This window comes from Diabrotica virgifera, chromosome 10 (assembly GCF_917563875.1).
Source record: "Diabrotica virgifera virgifera chromosome 10, PGI_DIABVI_V3a".
Taxonomy (NCBI): domain Eukaryota; kingdom Metazoa; phylum Arthropoda; class Insecta; order Coleoptera; family Chrysomelidae; genus Diabrotica; species Diabrotica virgifera.
The window spans coordinates 86416476-86436528 of record NC_065452.1 but is presented as its reverse complement, the minus strand read 5'-3'; the positions used below and the strand labels follow the sequence as shown (position 1 = coordinate 86436528).

The window sequence follows — 20053 nt, the reverse complement described above, 5'->3', positions numbered from 1 at the left end:
AGCATTGGTCTGATTGGAGATTGTCATACGTTAAAGGTGTGGGGAGTATCAAATATGTTATTTAATCCATAAACTAACCGTTACGAGTTGCATACTATATTTTATCTACGACCATAAAATAATATGTTATTTAAACCAGTCACGTGAAGAAATCTAAGCTTTACGAGTTGCATACTATATTTTATCTACGACCGTAACATAATTTATGTTTAAGCGATGGTGCAATAGAAAAATTAAACATCATATCATAAAGACTTTAGATATGTATCTTTACTGAAACAAATTTGTTAGTAGCGTCATGTCTTTGAGTGAGTACAGACATAAAGTTGAACAGTTTCAAGATAAACTCATTGAGTTACAGAAAGATATTAAAGTATATCAGGATTTAAGAAAAATTATCAAACAATTAGAGAACCTACATATTAGCGATAGAACATATCCACTAGGACATATTCAACCATGGACGATAACACCACCAGCGGAAACATGAAAAATGAAATTAATAATATATTCGCATTGACATGTTTAATTTTAATGCCTGTATTTATCTTAATTTTAAAAATTATTTTTAAAAAAAATTGTAAATAGAGGATTTGACACGTAATATAAAAATTGATGAGTAAAAAAGGAGTTTTAATTAAAAGTCAATAGTTTTCTATACATTTTTATTATAAAACATAATTATACAGGTAATATCGTATTACAAAACCATTGGCGTAGTCGATCCACATTTCTTTCGGTACATAAAAACACTCCATTGGCGTGACAGGGGTTTGCATCAGGAGCAAATTTACAAACGCAAGGTGTGTAATCAAATTTGCAGACATCAATAATAGCAGGAAGAATTCCAATCATATTACATTTCTGTCGTAAAAACTCTGCTTTTTGTTCTCCTCGAACGTAAATGTAATCGGCAGCATACAATAACTTGGATTCTAGTATTTGATTTATTTTGGAATATTCCACATCACCATTGGAATACCGAATGCCATGCACGTTTTTCTCCAAGAAGAATACTGTCTTCTTATCTTGATTAGTTAATGAAGTAAACGGTTGCGGAGACGTAAATATGTAATGATGTCGTTTAAAACCAATTTCAATGCTGAGTTCCTTGGGTATAAACAATCTATCTACCATAAATCCCTGTATGTCAACTAGAGCAATCCTCATGATTAAGCGTGATGATTGATACTGAGTGACGTACTCTTTAAACCTACTTAAATAATATTTTTGATAACTTCTGTTAGAGGAAAGTATTCGAGTAGGCTGTCGTGAACAATTAAACAGTAGGCTCGAGTGCCTGCCGGAAAACCTTCATCTGCTTCGATTTCCAGTTTAACATCAACGGTTCCTGATCTGAATGACGTATCATCCTGCTTGGAACAGTCAAAAACAAATAAGGCATATTTCTTGAAAGCAGCATAATCTAAGATGGGATGTTTTGTTGAGGAAAGAGTATAACTAGGAAAGAATTCCGTATAGTTATAGTGAGCTATAGCATAGTCATTTTTTGCAAAATCCAATTGCAATCTCTCGTTAGGCCAGTATTCTCCATTAATAACTAATCGCACGCTGGACATTCTAATGTGATCAAATAATGTTGGATCAGCGTGTATGTCATCTCGTTTAGAAGTTTGAAAAGCCACAATGACATAGCGTGGACGTTCAACAGATGAAGTTGTCTTTACACTCCATATCTCGCGTCGAGATCCTGACGTAAGTGAAGGTAGTTCATTGAGCTCCCATTTACGGAAAGGTATAGTTATCGGCACATTATTCTTAATCGGAGTCATTAATTCAATTTTCATATCATCATTGGGAAAGACATGCTTGACCTTGAGTTCCATGCTGGAAACAGTTAAAGATACTGTTGTTGTTGTTGTAGCATTAGGTTCTTTCACTAGAATACAGTCTCTATCATTGCGTGCTCGAACAAATCGAAACACTTGACGGCCATAGGTTAATTTATTGTAGTCGTTGAAAATGTTGAATATATGTTTTATCGGAATCAGTAAACTAAAGTTGTCTCCCGATATATGTGGATTATTCGGATAGTTCCATCCTGCAGTACTGAGAAACTTGGAATCTTCAGGAGTATAACATAACAAACTGCGAATAGTGCTAACTACACCTGGGTCTCTAACTATTTCCATATCATGTGAACTTTGGATATACGTACATGTATCAAACAAGAAAGCTCCAACATTCGGTGTAAGAGAAACCACGCCATCACCTACTTTCTCTATACTTCCTTTAATTTCCAACAGCGTTTCGTGTATCCCAAAAAATGCATCTGATTGATTTATGATAAATTCGACAACGTCACTATTATTAAATGATTTGATGTATGGTGTATATGTCCGAAATTCTTCTTTTCTAATAGTATTATCGAACAGAGGTTTTTGGTAAAGATCGAAAATATGAGGTTGAGGCTCCTGCTGTTGAACCCCCCGTCGAATGTATTGACGTTTTGACATCTTTCAGCTTTAATCCAATGGCAACAAGAAAGGCTTTATTGGCGGCAGACACGTCACGTCGCATGCAGGATCTGTGTGAGACTAATGGATATTGACTTGTAGAGTTTTGTTTTATAATTAAACCCATTTATATCGTTTCCTTAAAATCCAAATGGAGCGTACTTTTCTCTCCTCTAAAATTGACAGGTCTTAATTCCTGATCGACTATACTAACAGTAATTTTGGTAATTTCACGTATACTGCTGCTTATTGGTATGTATATAGGGTTATGAGGACGTTCATCAATAGAAAAACCTGGATCAACATTTATCGGAAAATGCAGAATGGTGTGTACAGGTCTGTCTTCGTAGAAGGCTCCTTCAGTAATGTTGCATTCAAATAGCAGACTTGATACTTTTATAATATTTACAGGTTGGTCCGAAGAATGCATTTTTCCTGATTTTAACACTCTATTTGAGGAGAAACCCAATAATTTACCAAGACTATCTTCTTTCTCGAAAGTAATGGTATGATCTTGACAGAAAATTTCACATTTAAGCGTATTGTTGTTCGGTTTTAAAGTGAACTCCTGAACCGAATTGTATATACCCATTAATTTATTTCGAATGTATGCTTCGATATCGGTAATTTCATAAGATCCTGATGGAATTTCGATATAACGCAACTTTGTACGATCATTCTGCTCATAGAAATAAAACTTTTCACCATCAATGTTTGGAATTGAATTAAATGTATGAAATCCCAACACTGCTACATAATACTGCCGTAGCGGATCAAGCACAAGAGGCACTTGAGGAGTAAACGAAAACTCGTTTGTAGTACTTGTTAGGGTCAATAATCGAGACATGACTGATAGGAGGTAAAAAGGTGCAGTAAGTTAAATACTAAAATATGTTAAACATTTCTTTATTTTTCTTAGAATAATGTTACATGTTTTTCTTGTTTTATTTATATTTTGTTCATAATACGGTATTCTACAAAATACACATACACTTTCCATCGTCCCACAAACATCGCACCATATGTGTTTCTTATAGTCTTTCTTGCAAGGTAAATAATATTCTAGTGCATGGCGAATATCTTGTGGTAATTCATACCAGACATCAGCGCTTATATTTTCCATTATACAGAAACTTTAAGCACAAATGTCCACAGTTTATTTGGTTATAACTTTGATATTGATCGTTATTATATGCAATTCTTCCACCATTCAAATAGGAAACTAGTTCTTGAGGTGGCTTCAAGCAACCATATGAATCAAAATACTCTATGTCTTTGTTTATCTTTCTGTAAGCTACCCAATGTGTACCAGGGTTTGTTGAAATGTCGAGATTAATTATAGCACATTCATGTTTACGAGGGTAACGAGGTAAATTATCTCTCATAAACACACCACGAAAATTTGGAATTTTAAGTAGTTTAACAAATTTATTCAAGTCCACATTGGTTAAAGGTCTATTAGGTAGCTTCAGCGGTAGTTTTTTGACTTTTTTAAATATAATCCAAAGCCTCCTTTAGCGTTTTTTCGAAGGTATAATCCTTTGCCTAGATGCTCCATAGCTTTATTATGACGTTTGTCCTCTTCTAGTTTCTTTTGAGCATTCTTTGAATCAATTACAGTCTTTGCGATGGCACTTGCACCACCAGCCAAACTACCAAGAGCTGATAAGCCTGCAAAGATGGGAATTAAAGGTAAAATACCACCAGATTTTGATTCGAATGGAATGATTCTTGGAACTCGTACATTTCTTTTCCCACCTATATTCTTCACGGCTGTTCTAGCTGCTGCAAGTGCAACTAGAGCTGATTTACGCAAATTTGGTGATGGAGGAGTTCGTTTCAACGTTCTGATAATTGGTTGTAGCACGTGTCGCTTAAATGAACCAACACCTTTACCACGTTTCATACCCATACCTAGTTTTCGTTTAACTTTCATTGCTGTAGTAGTCAACCAGGCAGTGGCTTTTTCACTCAAAGATGCGTCGTTTGCTGTAACTCGTTCCCACGCTTTGTTTTCCAATACCCAATCTGCTTTATGTCTATCTTTCAATGAATTACTATGAGAATATGCAATATCATGATCTCTCGCAGCTCGATCTAATGGATTTATCCCTGGATCTCCACGAGCTAGACGTTTCTGTAATTTAGTTCCAGGTCCTAGATACTGGTAACCAGGGGCATGCAATTCAAACGGTATATTGTTGATCAGAGAATTCAACACTCCTTCACCTTGAACGACTAACATTGAAATGAATCGCTTCTTGAAAAATTTCTTTATATAACCAAGCGTATAAAATACATCTTAATCACAATATGAAGGTCATTCAACAAGATAAGACACTAGCAGTGGAGAACTTGGATTTTGTCGATAACGTGGCAAGAATCAGTAAACATGGTGTATTGCTACCACATTCTTTTCGTGCTATCGTATGTGGCCCAAGTGGATGTGGAAAAACGAATGCTATGCTAGCATTACTGTTTGATCTAAATGGCGCTAAATTCAAAAATGTTTACGTATATTCAAAATCGTTGTTTCAACCCAAGTATCAGTTTTTGAAGGAAGTGTTGGAATCTGTGAAAGAGGTTGGTTATTTTCCATTTAAAGACAATGATGCCGTAATAAGTCCTGACGAAGCTAAACCCAACTCAGTATTCATATTTGATGACGTATCTACGGATCCACAACAAACAATACGTGAATATTACTGCATGGGAAGACATAAAGATATCGATTGTGCATACATATGTCAATCATACAGTCGAGCAGGCAAACAACTCCTGCGTGATAATGCCAACCTTATTGTATTGTTTAAACAGGATGAGCTCAATTTAAAACACGTCTTTGATGATCACGTCTCACCTGACATGACATTTGTTCAATTTAAAAAAATTTGTTCTGAATGTTGGCAGGATAGGTATGGCACGTTCGTAATTGTTAAGGATTTCGATATTTCTAACGGACGATATCGTTTAGGCTTCGACAAGTTTATAAAATTGTAGTTATGATCGAAATACACGCATTCCATAACAACATGTTAGACAAAGAGGTAGCTGCACGCAAGCGTAAAGTTGCTGAATTAGCTCGAGTCATTCGCAAAAAGTATTTGGCATTAAAGCTAGGTAGGACAGAACAAGACGAGACGCTAAATAAACTCTTTGAACCCATAACTAAACCACTAAAAGATATTGCACAATCTTCACATCATGCTATTAATAAGAAGCTTAAACACGTCAAAAAGGAAGAGATGAAATCAGAAGAAGAGGTGAAAAAAGAAGATAGCGATGACGATGTTTTTTCCGATACAGTATCAACGAATCATGAAAATGAAGATTTAGTTCATCACAATTCCATAGGCCATCTTAACGGTGCAACTGCAGAAAAATATCTTAATATTGTCAAACCGTTGTTTAAACCTAAAAAAGCAAAGAAGCAATCACCGAAAATTAAATCTACTAGATTAAAGAAACTGTCTCTCGAAGGTCAAGAGAAAGCGACTCGTTCACCACCGAAAACTCGGTCTACTACATCAAAGAAATCGCCTTTAGAAGTAGTAAAAGCAACTCGTTCATCATCGACAGCAACTTCATCTACCTCCAAAGGATCAGGGTTCATCGATGCTTCTCATTTGATTTACAACGATAATCCTATTGAATATGTATATTGGGATGATCCAAATGAACTATGTGATAGACTCGAATTGTTGATTGCTTCCCAAGAAGCAGGAAACACATCCCATAGTAACGAAATTGTTGCCATTATCAACGAATTACGTGAAGCAGATATTATATATTAATGTTAGGTCAGATTAGACATCATTTCCAACATGAGTGTTGATAAGTTTGGTCGTCATCATTATCGTTCTAATGAACAAGCTATTCAAAAGCTGCGTGAAGGCTTCAAACAATCCATTTTAGATTTACAAAACCAGATACATGCAGTAAATAAGGATATTAAACGAGATCCTCCTGTATCAGGTATACATCTTTCCAACAAGAAATATGTAGATGACCACATTGCAAATATAAAAAATTTTCTGCGAAAAGAGATTACCTTGATGCAAAAAGAATATAGTTCAAAAGATACTCAACTTGAACAAAAAATTTCTGACTTTCAAAACTCCATCGGGAAGATTGAAAGCAATTTTAATAAAAAAAATAATGAGTTATCTGATGCAAATAAACTGGCTGTCTTGAAAATATCTGATTTAACAAAAGAAATGAATGATTTACAAAAAGCAGTAAGTATCCAGAATGCAATAAAACAAGAATCTGTTGGAGAAAATACCGTGACAGTAGATAGGATTAACAAGGCATTGAATCTACAAAAAGCTACAGAAAATACCTTGACAGTAAATAAGACTAACAAGAGAATAAATCAAATGTTGTCCTGAAAAATAATTTTCCATCGAAAATACTTAATAAATCAAATGTAACCTACATTACAGAACGCAGTAGATAACATTACTTCATGGGACAATCGTCTTAAGTTTAAATTCGTAATGTCTAAAGAAAAACAACAATTGGTCAACGAATTACATAAACCAGCACGAAAAAATTATCCTCGTCGACGAACCGTCATTAAAGGACTAGATGATTTATGGCAAATGGATATTGCTGAGATGAGATCCTATGCCAATCAAAATAAATCTTACAAGCTCATTCTTGTCGTAATTGACTGTTTTTCAAAATTTGTGTGGACTCGACCATTAAAGACAAAAACAGGGGAGGAAATAACAAAGACGTTTGCAGATATTTTAAATCAAACTCAACGAGTTCCGAAAAATTTACAAACAGACCAAGGTACAGAATTTTTCAATTCCAAGTTTCAAAACCTCATAAGAAAACATGGTATTAATCACTATAATACCTTTAGTGTTAAAAAAGCAGCCATATGTGAACGAATTATTCGAACATTGAAGGAAAAACTTTACAAGTATTTCAGTCTTAATGGTACTTACAAATGGATAGATACATTGCCTCAAATTACAAAAGACTACAATAACACGAAACACAGCAAAATTCGACTTAGACCTATTGATGTTAATAAATCTAACGAAAAAGAAATCTTACGAAAATATTACACTCACTTGAAAATATCAGGTACAAGAAAATTGAAAGTTGGTGATATGGTGCGTATTAGTAAAAATAAACACCTTTTTGATAAGGGATATAAGCCAAATTGGACAACAGAACTATTTAAAATTACTGAAATTAAAATAACAAATCCCACAACATATTTGATTGAAGATATTACTGGAGCGCCTATTAGAGGAGGATTCTACGAAGAAGAATTACAGAAAACAAAAAATACAGACATTTACTTAATTGAAAAAGTATTGCATAGACGCGGAAATAAGATGTATGTTCAATGGCTGGGTCTCGATAGTAAACATAATAGTTGGATTAATAATAAAGATGTGGTTTAGTACTTTTTAATGCGAATGCAACCTTGAAGAGGAGGGACGCAATATAAAAGACCGCTCAGCAACCTCGCTCTCAGTTAGTTCACCTCGCTCTTCAACATGAGTTCTCAAGATAGTGGTTATAGTTCATCAAGTTCTATTGTGGTATTCGATGATTCATCAAGTGAAATCAATTATGGTGCCGAACTAGACCAAGTTTTAGCAAAATTCGAAGAAGCTGCGAAGAATGAACCATACTACTTGTTAGAAGCCTCATTTCCACTAGATAGTTACATAATTAAAGTTGGTCTATCTCCAGCTAGACAGTTTACGGCATCCGTCATTTTATGTCAACATGCCATAAAAGAAGAATTATTCGACGGTCGAAGAATTAGTATAGACAAATTTGAGTGGAGTGACATAATTAACCTATTTTCACAAAAGATGAATGATTTTTTCTATGCAGACGAGTTTGATCCTGTCGAGTTTCAGTGTGGAGACTACTGCAAGATACGACAATTGGTGTTGGATTCAATCAAGTTCCTTGTTATTGAAAAACATGGTGTGGAATACTATTTAGATGAAAATGATGTTACGCAAATTCTACAAGTACACCACAGTATAGTGACTCATCGCATATCGTTGTTGGAAAATTTAAACTTTCATGCATATTATACAAATGTTGTATATTTTTTGCAACAGAATTTTTGTACAGATACTAGTTTATGTGGTCCGTTTGAAGCTATGACTGCGTTTTGTGAAATTTCTCCAGCAGATACTTTGTTAAGCCATGCTATGAGAGACTATGTATATTATTATAAAATTAAAGTTGTAAATGACTTGAATAACTTTATTTGTTAATAAATATTATGTATTTAACACTTCTGTTTTATTTTCGTAATATATTTACAAAAGGATAATGAAAAAATAATATTGTACAATAGTCATTTTATTAAAAATTACTGAGGAAAAGTGATTGTGTCTTTTCACCAGCCATACACATTTTTAATATCCAAGTAAATGCCCTCAGCGTCTTAAAGCGATTATATTTTTGCTAAAAAATTATGGTATATCACAATGTCCCCAGGGAAGCGTCTTAAAGGATTCTGGTATTAAATATCGTTTATCATCATAAGGACTTAGGGCCGTTTTTGTTTGCTCTATGCTGAATACTGAATGTTGATATGACCGAATACACCTTTGGTTTGTGCTTTTAATTTTGTATTCTTTTAAACAATTTTCAAAATCTTCAAATGTGATTATATTTTTGACTACATTATATTTTACACCTTTTGCTTTTTTAGTTATACCTAAATTTTGAATACCACAATCAATTTGTTCCTTGTTTAGTTTCAGTTTTAAACGTTCTCTCTCTTTTTCTCTCTCTTCATCAGTTGTTTGTAATTTAAATGTATACATTTTTGATCTTAGACCAATAAAATTTGTAATAATTTTTCCATTAGCTTCATCCTTCATTAGACCGGGGATTTTTTTATTTAACCGTTCTATCATGTACGGGTTATTTTCCGAATAGTCAGATGTATCGAATTTAGAGTTGTGTGCCTTTAAAACCTCCTTATATGCATCTAAACACTGTAATTCATAGATGAAGCTATCTGTATCCATGTACAATAACATACAATTTTCTTCTCCCATCGTTGGAAGCATGAAGGAGTAATGAAAATCATACATACATAATTTTGATATGTCTAGGATTGCTGCACCTATATACAGAGGCTTATTAAAACACACTACTGATTTGGTTAGTTCGATGGCCACCAGGTTTTCACTAAAGATAGTACGACTGTGAAACCGAATACTTGCAATCAAGTTTTTGGCTCCATACCTTCCATTCCAATTTTTACATATTTTTACAGTTCTATGCCTCCTTATATTCTCCATGGTCTTACCAAACACAGCATTGTTCATCATTTTATAGAGATTTTTCTCAAAACTGCTCTTAGATGCAGCCCGTAAGTTAGTATTTAACTCAATATAGGGCCGCAGCCATGCAGATTGATTAAATTTCAAAACTTTATGTATTTTAGTTAAAATTAATCCGTTAGATAAAGCCTGCTTTAAATTTCTATAATGAATAATATATTTTGACTTATTAAAAAGAGTTGGCAATAATTTTGGTAGTTTTGAACCGGGAGGAATGCGGTGTTCGGCAGCAAATGGAAAATCTTTATGTTTGTCGTGTAATTCAAGTGGATACTCTAAGTCAACTTGAAAGAAATAGCCCTCCTTCGCAGCATTCGGAATTGACATAATATCAATATGCCCCTTGGGAAGTTTAGTGGATTTAGATGCTACACCAAATTTGGTTACATCTTCAATCCACTTAAATCCTCCAAAGGGTAAATATTCACTCATAGCCCAACCATAGAGATTATTTACATCTAAATACATGATGTACTTAGAGGGCTGTGTGGGGTCATATGTCGACATGTACTTATTGTTAGCTTCCGAAAATCGGTTACTACACACAGATATTCCGCCTCTTATGCCTTTTTCAATAAACAAAATCATATCCACATCTTTTAATAACTCTAATCTACATTTTGTATACCTAAGCATACAGTCCCATGTATAACCTGGTATGGTATAATACCACGCAGGATCTAAATGGTACGTATCCCTACATTTTTGTCTAAATTGTTCAAATACATCAGCCAGAAGCAAAATATCTGTTTTTAAGTACAAATCGCTATACTCTCCCAAATTTTTACATTCAAATGTAGACCAAACTTTCTGCGCATGAGCATACTTCTGTTCGCTAATATGTTCATCACATAATTTATTATAAAAATGACTAATTGTAGGTAAAGAAGTTTCCTCTAATTTTTCCAAACTATCAACATAATCATAGCAAAATACTCCTTTGCAAGTTAATAAATTAAATGCATTATCATCTAAACTGTAAAATTCTTGTTTTAAAATCTTCTTCTCTGAAGTATCTAAAAGTGATGCTAATTCATCGAGTGAAGCTCCCATAAATCTCATAGTATCGATAAATCTTAGTCTAATTTTATGCTCATCTGAATGTAGAGTAAAAGAAATATATTTTTCTTTATTAATAGGAAGTAAGCTCAGGTGCCCATGTTTGCATAAATCGATAATCATGAAATGTGAGTCATATCCACTAAAATTATGGAAGGCTACTGGCACAACAAACACCTTTCTGAAGTTTAAATTGCATGCTTGGTGTGCAAATCCTCTTACCTCTCCGGTAAAATGATCATGATCTACCACAATTATATCTGTAGCTAAAAAGCGTTTCTCACAAATATGACAGACAGTTGCCTTACTTGTACTAGGCTTTTTAACCATAGGTACAATTGATTTTATTTTAGAATCGACAAATTTGGATATTTCAGCCATTTCTTTTGCAAACCACTCCATGCAATTTTCACCTCTGTAGCTTCGAAAATATGATAAGCCGTCATCGTAAGCACATTTAAAGTAATAGCCTGCACTATAAGGTACATGCTTTTGGTATTTTGCTGTTTTGCTCAGTTTTACATTAGAATCTGTAAAATTATGTAACTGACATTCAAAATCAGCATATATGATAAAGGGAGTGGTTTGTTTGTATGTGAAATTTCTAAAAGCAACATGATCGTATTTGGGAACAGTCATTTTACATTTGTTTATGTCTCTGCAGAACTCTTCGTGCTCCGCAAGTTTATTCCCGCTGTAAAAATAATTCATGCAGCGATCACAAATATATTTTTTATTTGAGTTTTTACTTAACTGAGAACTTAACAACCTAGACATATCTTTAATCCAGCAATAATGATATTTTATTTCAATATTTTCATCGTCACTAGGAGGAGCGTCGTAATCATTTAACTTTGGAAAATATTTATCCTGAATTAGAAGCAAATTTACATGTCTATCAAGCTTGTTTTGTGTAAGTCTAGCAGGTACTACTTCGTAAAATTGTTTTTCCTTAACTTGGTTTAATTCCAAAGCATAAACATTCACTGATATAGTATTTATTTTTTCAAATTTTGTAATATGACTTAAAGGCATTGGAGCTTCCAAGTCCTCCGTTTTCAACGCCGTACTGTAATATGGATATGCCGATGTACGTTCTGTATGTATTTTAGCTGGATAAAGAGAGCTAATAATCGCCCAATAAAAGCAATTTTGATCGTAATTTTTGATATTTATACATGCTCGACGCTTTTGAATTTGTTCAGGAAGTTTAATGTACGATGATCCGTTCCCAATTTCGACTTTATTGATGTTAACTTCTAATGAGATTACTTTAGAGAGAGCGGCACCTGAACCTTTTTCTGCAAACTCAGACATTTTTTTAAAAATTATATCTTTAACATTTTCGCTAAACCAAATGTGTAAATCGGTTGAATAACTATCTATAATGACATTTTTAGTGCTAAAATGTATCAAATCTAAACTCTCACTATCACCTGTCTTTTTAATAAATTCCCCCCACAAAGTAGTGTTGACTTTAAGTACTCTATTAGATTTCAAAACAGTTTTAACTTTTTGTTTAAATATGGTAAAAGCATCATTCAAAAACGGTCCTACATCCTTATGATATAAATTTATTATAACCCCTGTCTTAATCCGACTTGCAAAACTTGAAGCGACATTTTCCCATTTTACTCTATTTCGTAATTTTGAATTAAGTCCTAGACCAACACGTCTATTAAAATTTAAAATTATTCTTCGAAAATGTTTAAAATGTCCTACGTTTGATTGTAATTTTTTAGCAGTTCCAATGGGTAATTTTTTAGCTTTAATTAAATTATTACATTTGCAAATATGTGCATTTAATCGCTTTAACCATACTTTAGCATCATTTTGAGTAAATTTATCAAAAATTATTTTACGAAGTCTTTTAATAGTTAATAATAGATTATCCGACTGCTTAACTATTTCCTTAATCATTTCAATATTATATTGTATGGCTTATAAAAAAACAAAATCACTTACCCTCTTTTTTATTCAACGATTAGTTAAGTTAAGTTTCAACGATTTCGAATTTGGCTGCTGGATGTTCGTTTCCACTGCAATGGATGAAACCTTGCTTATTTCTTGCTAAATCCACCTAAAACAATAACAACTTGCTATACTAAAATTCACTCTCTTCGAATAAATTGAAAAAAAAAAATGCATCGCTACTGCGATTTTCGAACCCGCTGCATAAAACACAAAAAAGACAAAAAACATATCTAATAGGAGGCTCTCTAATAGAAATATGTTGTAAAATTTCGATGCAAAAAATGTAATTCGGAGCAAAACTCTCAATAACAACTTGCTATACTACAATTAACTCTCTTTGAAAATAGAACGAAAAAAATCGAAAAATAGAAAAAAAATGCATCGCTAGTGCGATTTTCGAACCCGCTGCTTAAGTATTTCACTATATTATATGTATGGTTAAAAAAAAAAACAAAATCACTTACCCTTTTTTTATTCTAAGTTTCAACGATTTTGAATTTGGCTGCTGGATGTTCGTTTCCACTGCAATGGATGAAACCTTGCTTATTTCTTGCTAAATCCACCTAAAACAATAACAATTTGCTATACTAAAATTCACTCTCTTCGAAAAAATCGAAAAAGAAATGCATTGCTAGTGCGATTTTCGAACCGGCTGTAGAAAACACAAAAAAGACAAAAAACATATCTAATAGGAGGCTCTCTAATAGAAATATGTTGTAAAATTTCGATGCAAAAAATGTAATTCGGAGCAAAACTCTCAATAACAACTTGCTATACTACAATTAACTCTCTTTGAAAATAGAACGAAAAAAATCGAAAAATAGAAAAAAAATGCATCGCTAGTGCGATTTTCGAACCCGCTGCTTAAGTATTTCACTATATTATATGTATGGTTAAAAAAAAAAAACAAAATCACTTACCCTTTTTTTTATTCTAAGTTTCAACGATTTTGAATTTGGCTGCTGGATGTTCGTTTCCACTGCAATGGATGAAACCTTGCTTATTTCTTGCTAAATCCACCTAAAACAATAACAATTTGCTATACTAAAATTCACTCTCTTCGAAAAAATCGAAAAAGAAATGCATTGCTAGTGCGATTTTCGAACCGGCTGTAGAAAACACAAAAAAGACAAAAAACATATCTAATAGGAGGCTCTCTAATAGAAATATGTTGTAAAATTTCGATGCAAAAAATGTAATTCGGAGCAAAACTCTCAATAACAACTTGCTATACTACAATTAACTCTCTTTGAAAATAGAACGAAAAAAATCGAAAAATAGAAAAAAAATGTATCGCTAGTGCGATTTTCGAACCCGCTGCTTAAGTATTTCACTATATTATATGTATGGTTAAAAAAAAAACAAAATCACTTACCCTTTTTTTTTATTCTAAGTTTCAACGATTTTGAATTTGGCTGCTGGATGTTCGTTTCCACTGCAATGGATGAAACCTTGCTTATTTCTTGCTAAATCCACCTAAAACAATAACAATTTGCTATACTAAAATTCACTCTCTTCGAAAAAATCGAAAAAGAAATGCATTGCTAGTGCGATTTTCGAACCGGCTGTAGAAAACACAAAAAAGACAAAAAACATATCTAATAGGAGGCTCTCTAATAGAAATATGTTGTAAAATTTCGATGCAAAAAATGTAATTCGGAGCAAAACTCTCAATAACAACTTGCTATACTACAATTAACTCTCTTTGAAAATAGAACGAAAAAAATCGAAAAATAGAAAAAAAATGCATCGCTAGTGCGATTTTCGAACCCGCTGCTTAAGTATTTCACTATATTATATGTATGGTTAAAAAAAAAAAACAAAATCACTTACCCTTTTTTTTATTCTAAGTTTCAACGATTTTGAATTTGGCTGCTGGATGTTCGTTTCCACTGCAATGGATGAAACCTTGCTTATTTCTTGCTAAATCCACCTAAAACAATAACAATTTGCTATACTAAAATTCACTCTCTTCGAAAAAATCGAAAAAGAAATGCATTGCTAGTGCGATTTTCGAACCGGCTGTAGAAAACACAAAAAAGACAAAAAACATATCTAATAGGAGGCTCTCTAATAGAAATATGTTGTAAAATTTCGATGCAAAAAATGTAATTCGGAGCAAAACTCTCAATAACAACTTGCTATACTACAATTAACTCTCTTTGAAAATAGAACGAAAAAAATCGAAAAATAGAAAAAAAATGCATCGCTAGTGCGATTTTCGAACCCGCTGCTTAAGTATTTCACTATATTATATGTATGGTTAAAAAAAAAACAAAATCACTTACCCTTTTTTTTTATTCTAAGTTTCAACGATTTTGAATTTGGCTGCTGGATGTTCGTTTCCACTGCAATGGATGAAACCTTGCTTATTTCTTGCTAAATCCACCTAAAACAATAACAATTTGCTATACTAAAATTCACTCTCTTCGAAAAAATCGAAAAAGAAATGCATTGCTAGTGCGATTTTCGAACCGGCTGTAGAAAACACACAAAAAGACAAAAAACATATCTAATAGGAGGCTCTCGAATAGAAATATGTTGTAAAATTTCGATGCAAAAAAATGTAATTCGAAGCAAAACTCTCAATAACACCTTGCTATACTAAAATTCACTCTCTTTGAAAATAGAACGAAAAAAATTGAGAAATAGAAAAAAAAAAAAAAATGCATCGCTATTGCGATTTTCGAACCCGCTGCGTATTTCACTATATTATATGTATGGTTTACAAAAACAAAATCACTTACCCTCTTTTTTATTCTAAGTTTCAACGATTTCTAATTTGGCTGCTGGATGTTCGTTTCCACTGCAATGGATGAAACCTTGCTTTATTTTTGCTAAATCCACCTAAAACAATAACAACTTGCTATAATCAACTTGACTCTTCGAAAAAATCGATAAAATAGAAAAAATATTGCGAGATTTGAAGCAACGCTACGAGACTCTGAATAGAACCGACACAAAACATATATATCCAAACGAAGGGTCTCTAATAAAAAATTCAAAGCAAAAGTCTTTTAGTTTAGTTAGAGTAATTCGATCGAGAAAATTACACATACATAAGTTACGAATGTAAGCAAAGATATAACTAATATGTATGAATAAAATACTAAAAATTCTAATCTGCTGCAACGCTCTTGGGCACTGGACAAAACAGAAGAAAAAGAACAAAAAAGTTCTAAGAGAAATACTAAAAACTAAAATATAGGATTTTAATCTACTGCAACTCTAGAAGGCTCTAGATACAACAGAAACAAAACAACAGACGACTTTTATTTTTTGCTATATACAACTTCATTCCCTCCGAAGTGGTTCAAGCACTTCAAAAATAAAGACAGGAAATGCTGTTGAGTCAGAACAGAAACAAAAAGACAAAAATATATATCTAAAAGAAAAGACGAGATGGAGAATGTCAGCACAGAAAGGACTGGAGACGTTGGCTGAAAGAAGGAAGGCGGTGACAGCTGTAAAAATCCTATGATAGATAGAGGAAGGACTCTAATAGAAAGAATATTGCAAATTTTTTAAACAAAAGTCTTTTAGTTTAATTAAAATAATTTGAAAAAATAGGGCTGAGGATTTATCGAAATTTTGGATAGATTAAGGTTCAAAGATAAATAGAATTCGACTAAAAAATTACGTATATCCAAAGTTACAAATATAAGCTAAAATCAGACTAAAATATATTGTGAATACAGTCGAACCCGCTTATTAGAATACCGGTTAAAGGAATATCCCGGCTTAAGGAATAAAAATTTGAGGTTCCAAAACGTTTTTACTATGCACATATGATCGGTTATTAGAATATCCCTGTTATAGGAATACTTTTGCTTGGCACGAAGGCTATTCCAATAAGCGGGTTCGACTGTATAAATAAAAAAATCGAGAAATTATGACTCTGCAATGCAAGACTTCATGCAACTTCATTCCCTCCGAAGTAATTCAAGCACTTAAAAAATAAAGACAGGAAATGCTGTTGTCAGAACAGAAACAAAAATACAAAAATATATATCTAAAAGAAAAGACGAGATGGAGAATGTCAGCACAGAAAGGACTGGAGACGTTGGCTGAAAGAAGGAAGGAGGGGACAGCCACGCTTTTTATATGGGTGTCGTGTACCAAAGCTCACACTCTAAATAACAGTATTTTGAATAAAATATTATTTGAAAATATTTATTTCTTTTTATTATCAATATGAATGTCGTAACATGTGAATATCATCGTTATTTTTTAGAGCAAAGTTCCAAAGCCACGTTGGTTGAGTGATTTAAGGCTTTGTTAAATTGCATTGAAAATAAGTAAGTGTTAGACCATAGGTTCAAATCTCCTGCACTGCAAAGCTTTAAACCAGTCAACCAACTTGGCTTTTTTATTTTATTCCAAAGAAATAAAACATTTTTTTCATATTTTTGTATATATCTTATTCCCATCACGTAACTAATTAGATCATTTTATTAAGAATTAAAAAAGAAAAAGAGCTGGTAACCACAATAAAATCGAATGCCTCTGACACATTGTAAGAAAGAGCGAGAGATATGAATTGCTGCAACTCGTTTTCCATGCTTTTTATATAGGTTTATTTAGTAGAATTATGGAAGTTGGACAAAGCCAGATGAATGGAGAAGCAGTGTATTTACAAAAAAGAGACAACAATGTACCAAGAGCAATACAACTATCACATATGACCAATTGATATACGGATACGTGAAAATCAGTTCAGCTTCAGGAACAAAGAAGCAAACTCTCATATATAAGAAGCAAAAAATATCTAGAAATACTAGAAAAATAAAACAGAAAAAATGGCATATAAGGTACGAATATAAATAAAAAATCAGAATAAAGTAAAAATAGTACTCACCTTACTGCTATGTTCACAATATACCAAATGTACTTAACTGCCTCGAAATCTCGAATACAATATTTTCACTACTTTTCTCGTTTTTATATCAAAATCCAGTAATTATATTGATGGGTCTTTAATTACTGTATTTTCTCCATCAATTAGTGTGACGTATTTTTTAAATTACCTTCTAATTGCTTTGCTATTAAGCAAAGTTTCTAATATTTTTCCATATATCATTTAGCTATTAAATAAAGTTAAATAAAGTTTCTAATATATCTTTCCATATTAGCAGTGGCGTATCTACGGAGAGGTAAATTTCATTTTTCTGTGTCAATTTATTCTGTTAAATAATCATGTAGACTAATAGGACTGAAAATACTAAAGCCTTTTTACATGCTGTTGTATTTGATTTTTTTATTGGACCAATAGGAGTTCGATTTTTTACTTGTGTATATTATATAATTTTCACAATCGAATTAGTCTAAAAGACTTTTGCTTTGAAAATTTGCAATCTTTTTCTATTGAATATCTTCCTTCTAGATTTTGTCTTTGTCAACTCAGTCGAAGTTCTTTTTCATATCGATGAATTCAATTTGTTTTATGTATGAGATTTTATTTGAGATCATATTTAGAACGAATTATGGTAGATTCCTTCAACGTAATATCTGTATCAAGACAAATTGAAATAAAAATAGCGAATTGGAATAAAAATGGTGAATTTAAATAAAAATAGACTAAAAATGGCGTCATCTAGCGGCTAATAGGTAAACTATGGTAGATTCCTTTGACGTAATGTCAAGGAAAATTGGAATAAAAATAGCGAATTTAAATAAAAATACTGAAATGGAATAAAAATGGTGAATTGGAATAAAAATGGCGGATTGGTGATGCCATCTAGCGGAAAATAACTATGGTAGATTCCATCGCTGTGACGTCAGCATCTATCTCACTCTTACTCATTGGAAAGGTACTTCTCTCTCTAACACATTGATTTCCCTATCTTGGTAGTCATAAAAACATAGCCCTTCTACTAATATGCAGAGCATCATCAGGTCAACGGTTACAATTAAACTAAATGCTACCAATAAAAACCAGAGTTAGAACATTGTCGGGTTGTAAAAAGATCAATAAGATCCAGCCAATATTTAAAAAATATATAAATTAAAACCACGAACAAATACATATGTACGCACAGATACTGGCAAGAATAAACACGCAAACGTGTTGTACTTACATGCCGTTACAATGAGATATTTATATAGTCTTCAATAACATGACTTATGGCTCAAATTATGCTAATATGGATTTGATTGGATAGAATGCTGCATAGGTTAACAGGTATATGGGCAAGCTCTTGATGGTAGAGAGAAAAGTGGCGAGACAGCCAACAAATCTCTGTTTGATATTTTGTTTGTAAAATGGAATAAAAATTTATGGCATCTATTTAATTTTTAATATACCTATGACGATTTTAATGTTTTATTTATATTTATTAAAAGATTTTTAATTATTTATGTGTTAATAATTAATGTTAATTATCATTGGTCTGATTGGTCTTTTTATCTGTTGTTTTTGTTTAGTATCTCCGCCATTTTCAACCGACCAAAATGGTAGGAACTGAAATTGTTCCAATATTTTGGATATCTGTGGGCAAATTTTCAGCCAAATCGAAGGATACGTATTTTGGGAATTAGGGAAAATGTAAAAAATGGCGTTTAAACGTTATCTATACTAAAATTTGATGGAAAACATTAAAATAACTTGTTATAATGCCGTATAATGACATTTTTGAGTCCCTTCTGTTGAAACATTATTCTTTTTTATTGATACTTTATGATAAAATATACAAAGGTTCCCGCAACACTCCTTATGGAATAGTGGTCCCGGTCAAATGTAACGAAACTTTGGTCAATGGTAGTCCTCAGTTAGTAGATTATTATGGACATCTTGGATTTTAGTGCACCCTATGTAACGCACAGCTGAATCTTATGTTTGTGCGTCACAGTGTTGCCATGCCATTTCTTTCATAATTTCAATCAATGTTAAATGTACCTACAAGAATAATAGAATAAGAACGTTTACTTCTCCGTCATTATACTAGGTAGAATGACAAATGAGGTCTCAAATGAAAGCTTATAATCCAAGGATAGTACTAAAGGTGAGAAATTAGACCTAAATTGTCTGTCTCTCAAAAAATAAGCGTTATATTTGGGATTTCTAATGTCGACATTAAATTTTTTTTCTATAAAACATTTTGATCTAAAACTTACCAGAAAACTTCTCTGTACTCTCTACTTTCAAATAAACGTGATTAAGAAGCTAAATTTTAAACTTCGTGACACAACTTTTGCGAT

The 20053-nt window shown here is 32.5% G+C and overlaps 2 protein-coding genes across 3 annotated transcripts; both read right to left on the bottom strand.

Annotated features, from left to right (window-relative positions):
* Positions 1 to 1217: 1217 nt before the first annotated feature.
* Positions 1218 to 2477, bottom strand: LOC126893108 (uncharacterized). Its single transcript, XM_050663054.1, has one exon. The coding sequence runs from the start codon at positions 2475 to 2477 to the stop codon at positions 1218 to 1220; it is 1260 nt and encodes a 419-aa protein (XP_050519011.1).
* Positions 2478 to 8715: 6238 nt separating this feature from the next.
* LOC126893345 (uncharacterized) lies at positions 8716 to 18272 on the bottom strand. 2 transcript variants are annotated; one of them, XM_050663427.1, is made up of 4 exons: positions 17715 to 18272; positions 15604 to 15703; positions 13321 to 13419; positions 8716 to 12962 (listed from the first exon to the last, which is right to left on the bottom strand). In XM_050663427.1, the coding sequence occupies exon 4, from the start codon at positions 12800 to 12802 to the stop codon at positions 8942 to 8944; it is 3861 nt and encodes a 1286-aa protein (XP_050519384.1). In that variant the 5' UTR covers positions 12803 to 12962; positions 13321 to 13419; positions 15604 to 15703; positions 17715 to 18272; the 3' UTR covers positions 8716 to 8941. The 2 variants fall into 2 exon arrangements, with proteins under 2 accessions (XP_050519384.1, XP_050519385.1); XM_050663428.1 differs by lacking the exon at positions 17715 to 18272 and having other exon boundaries at positions 15604 to 17663.
* Between the last annotated feature and the right edge of the window lie 1781 nt (positions 18273 to 20053).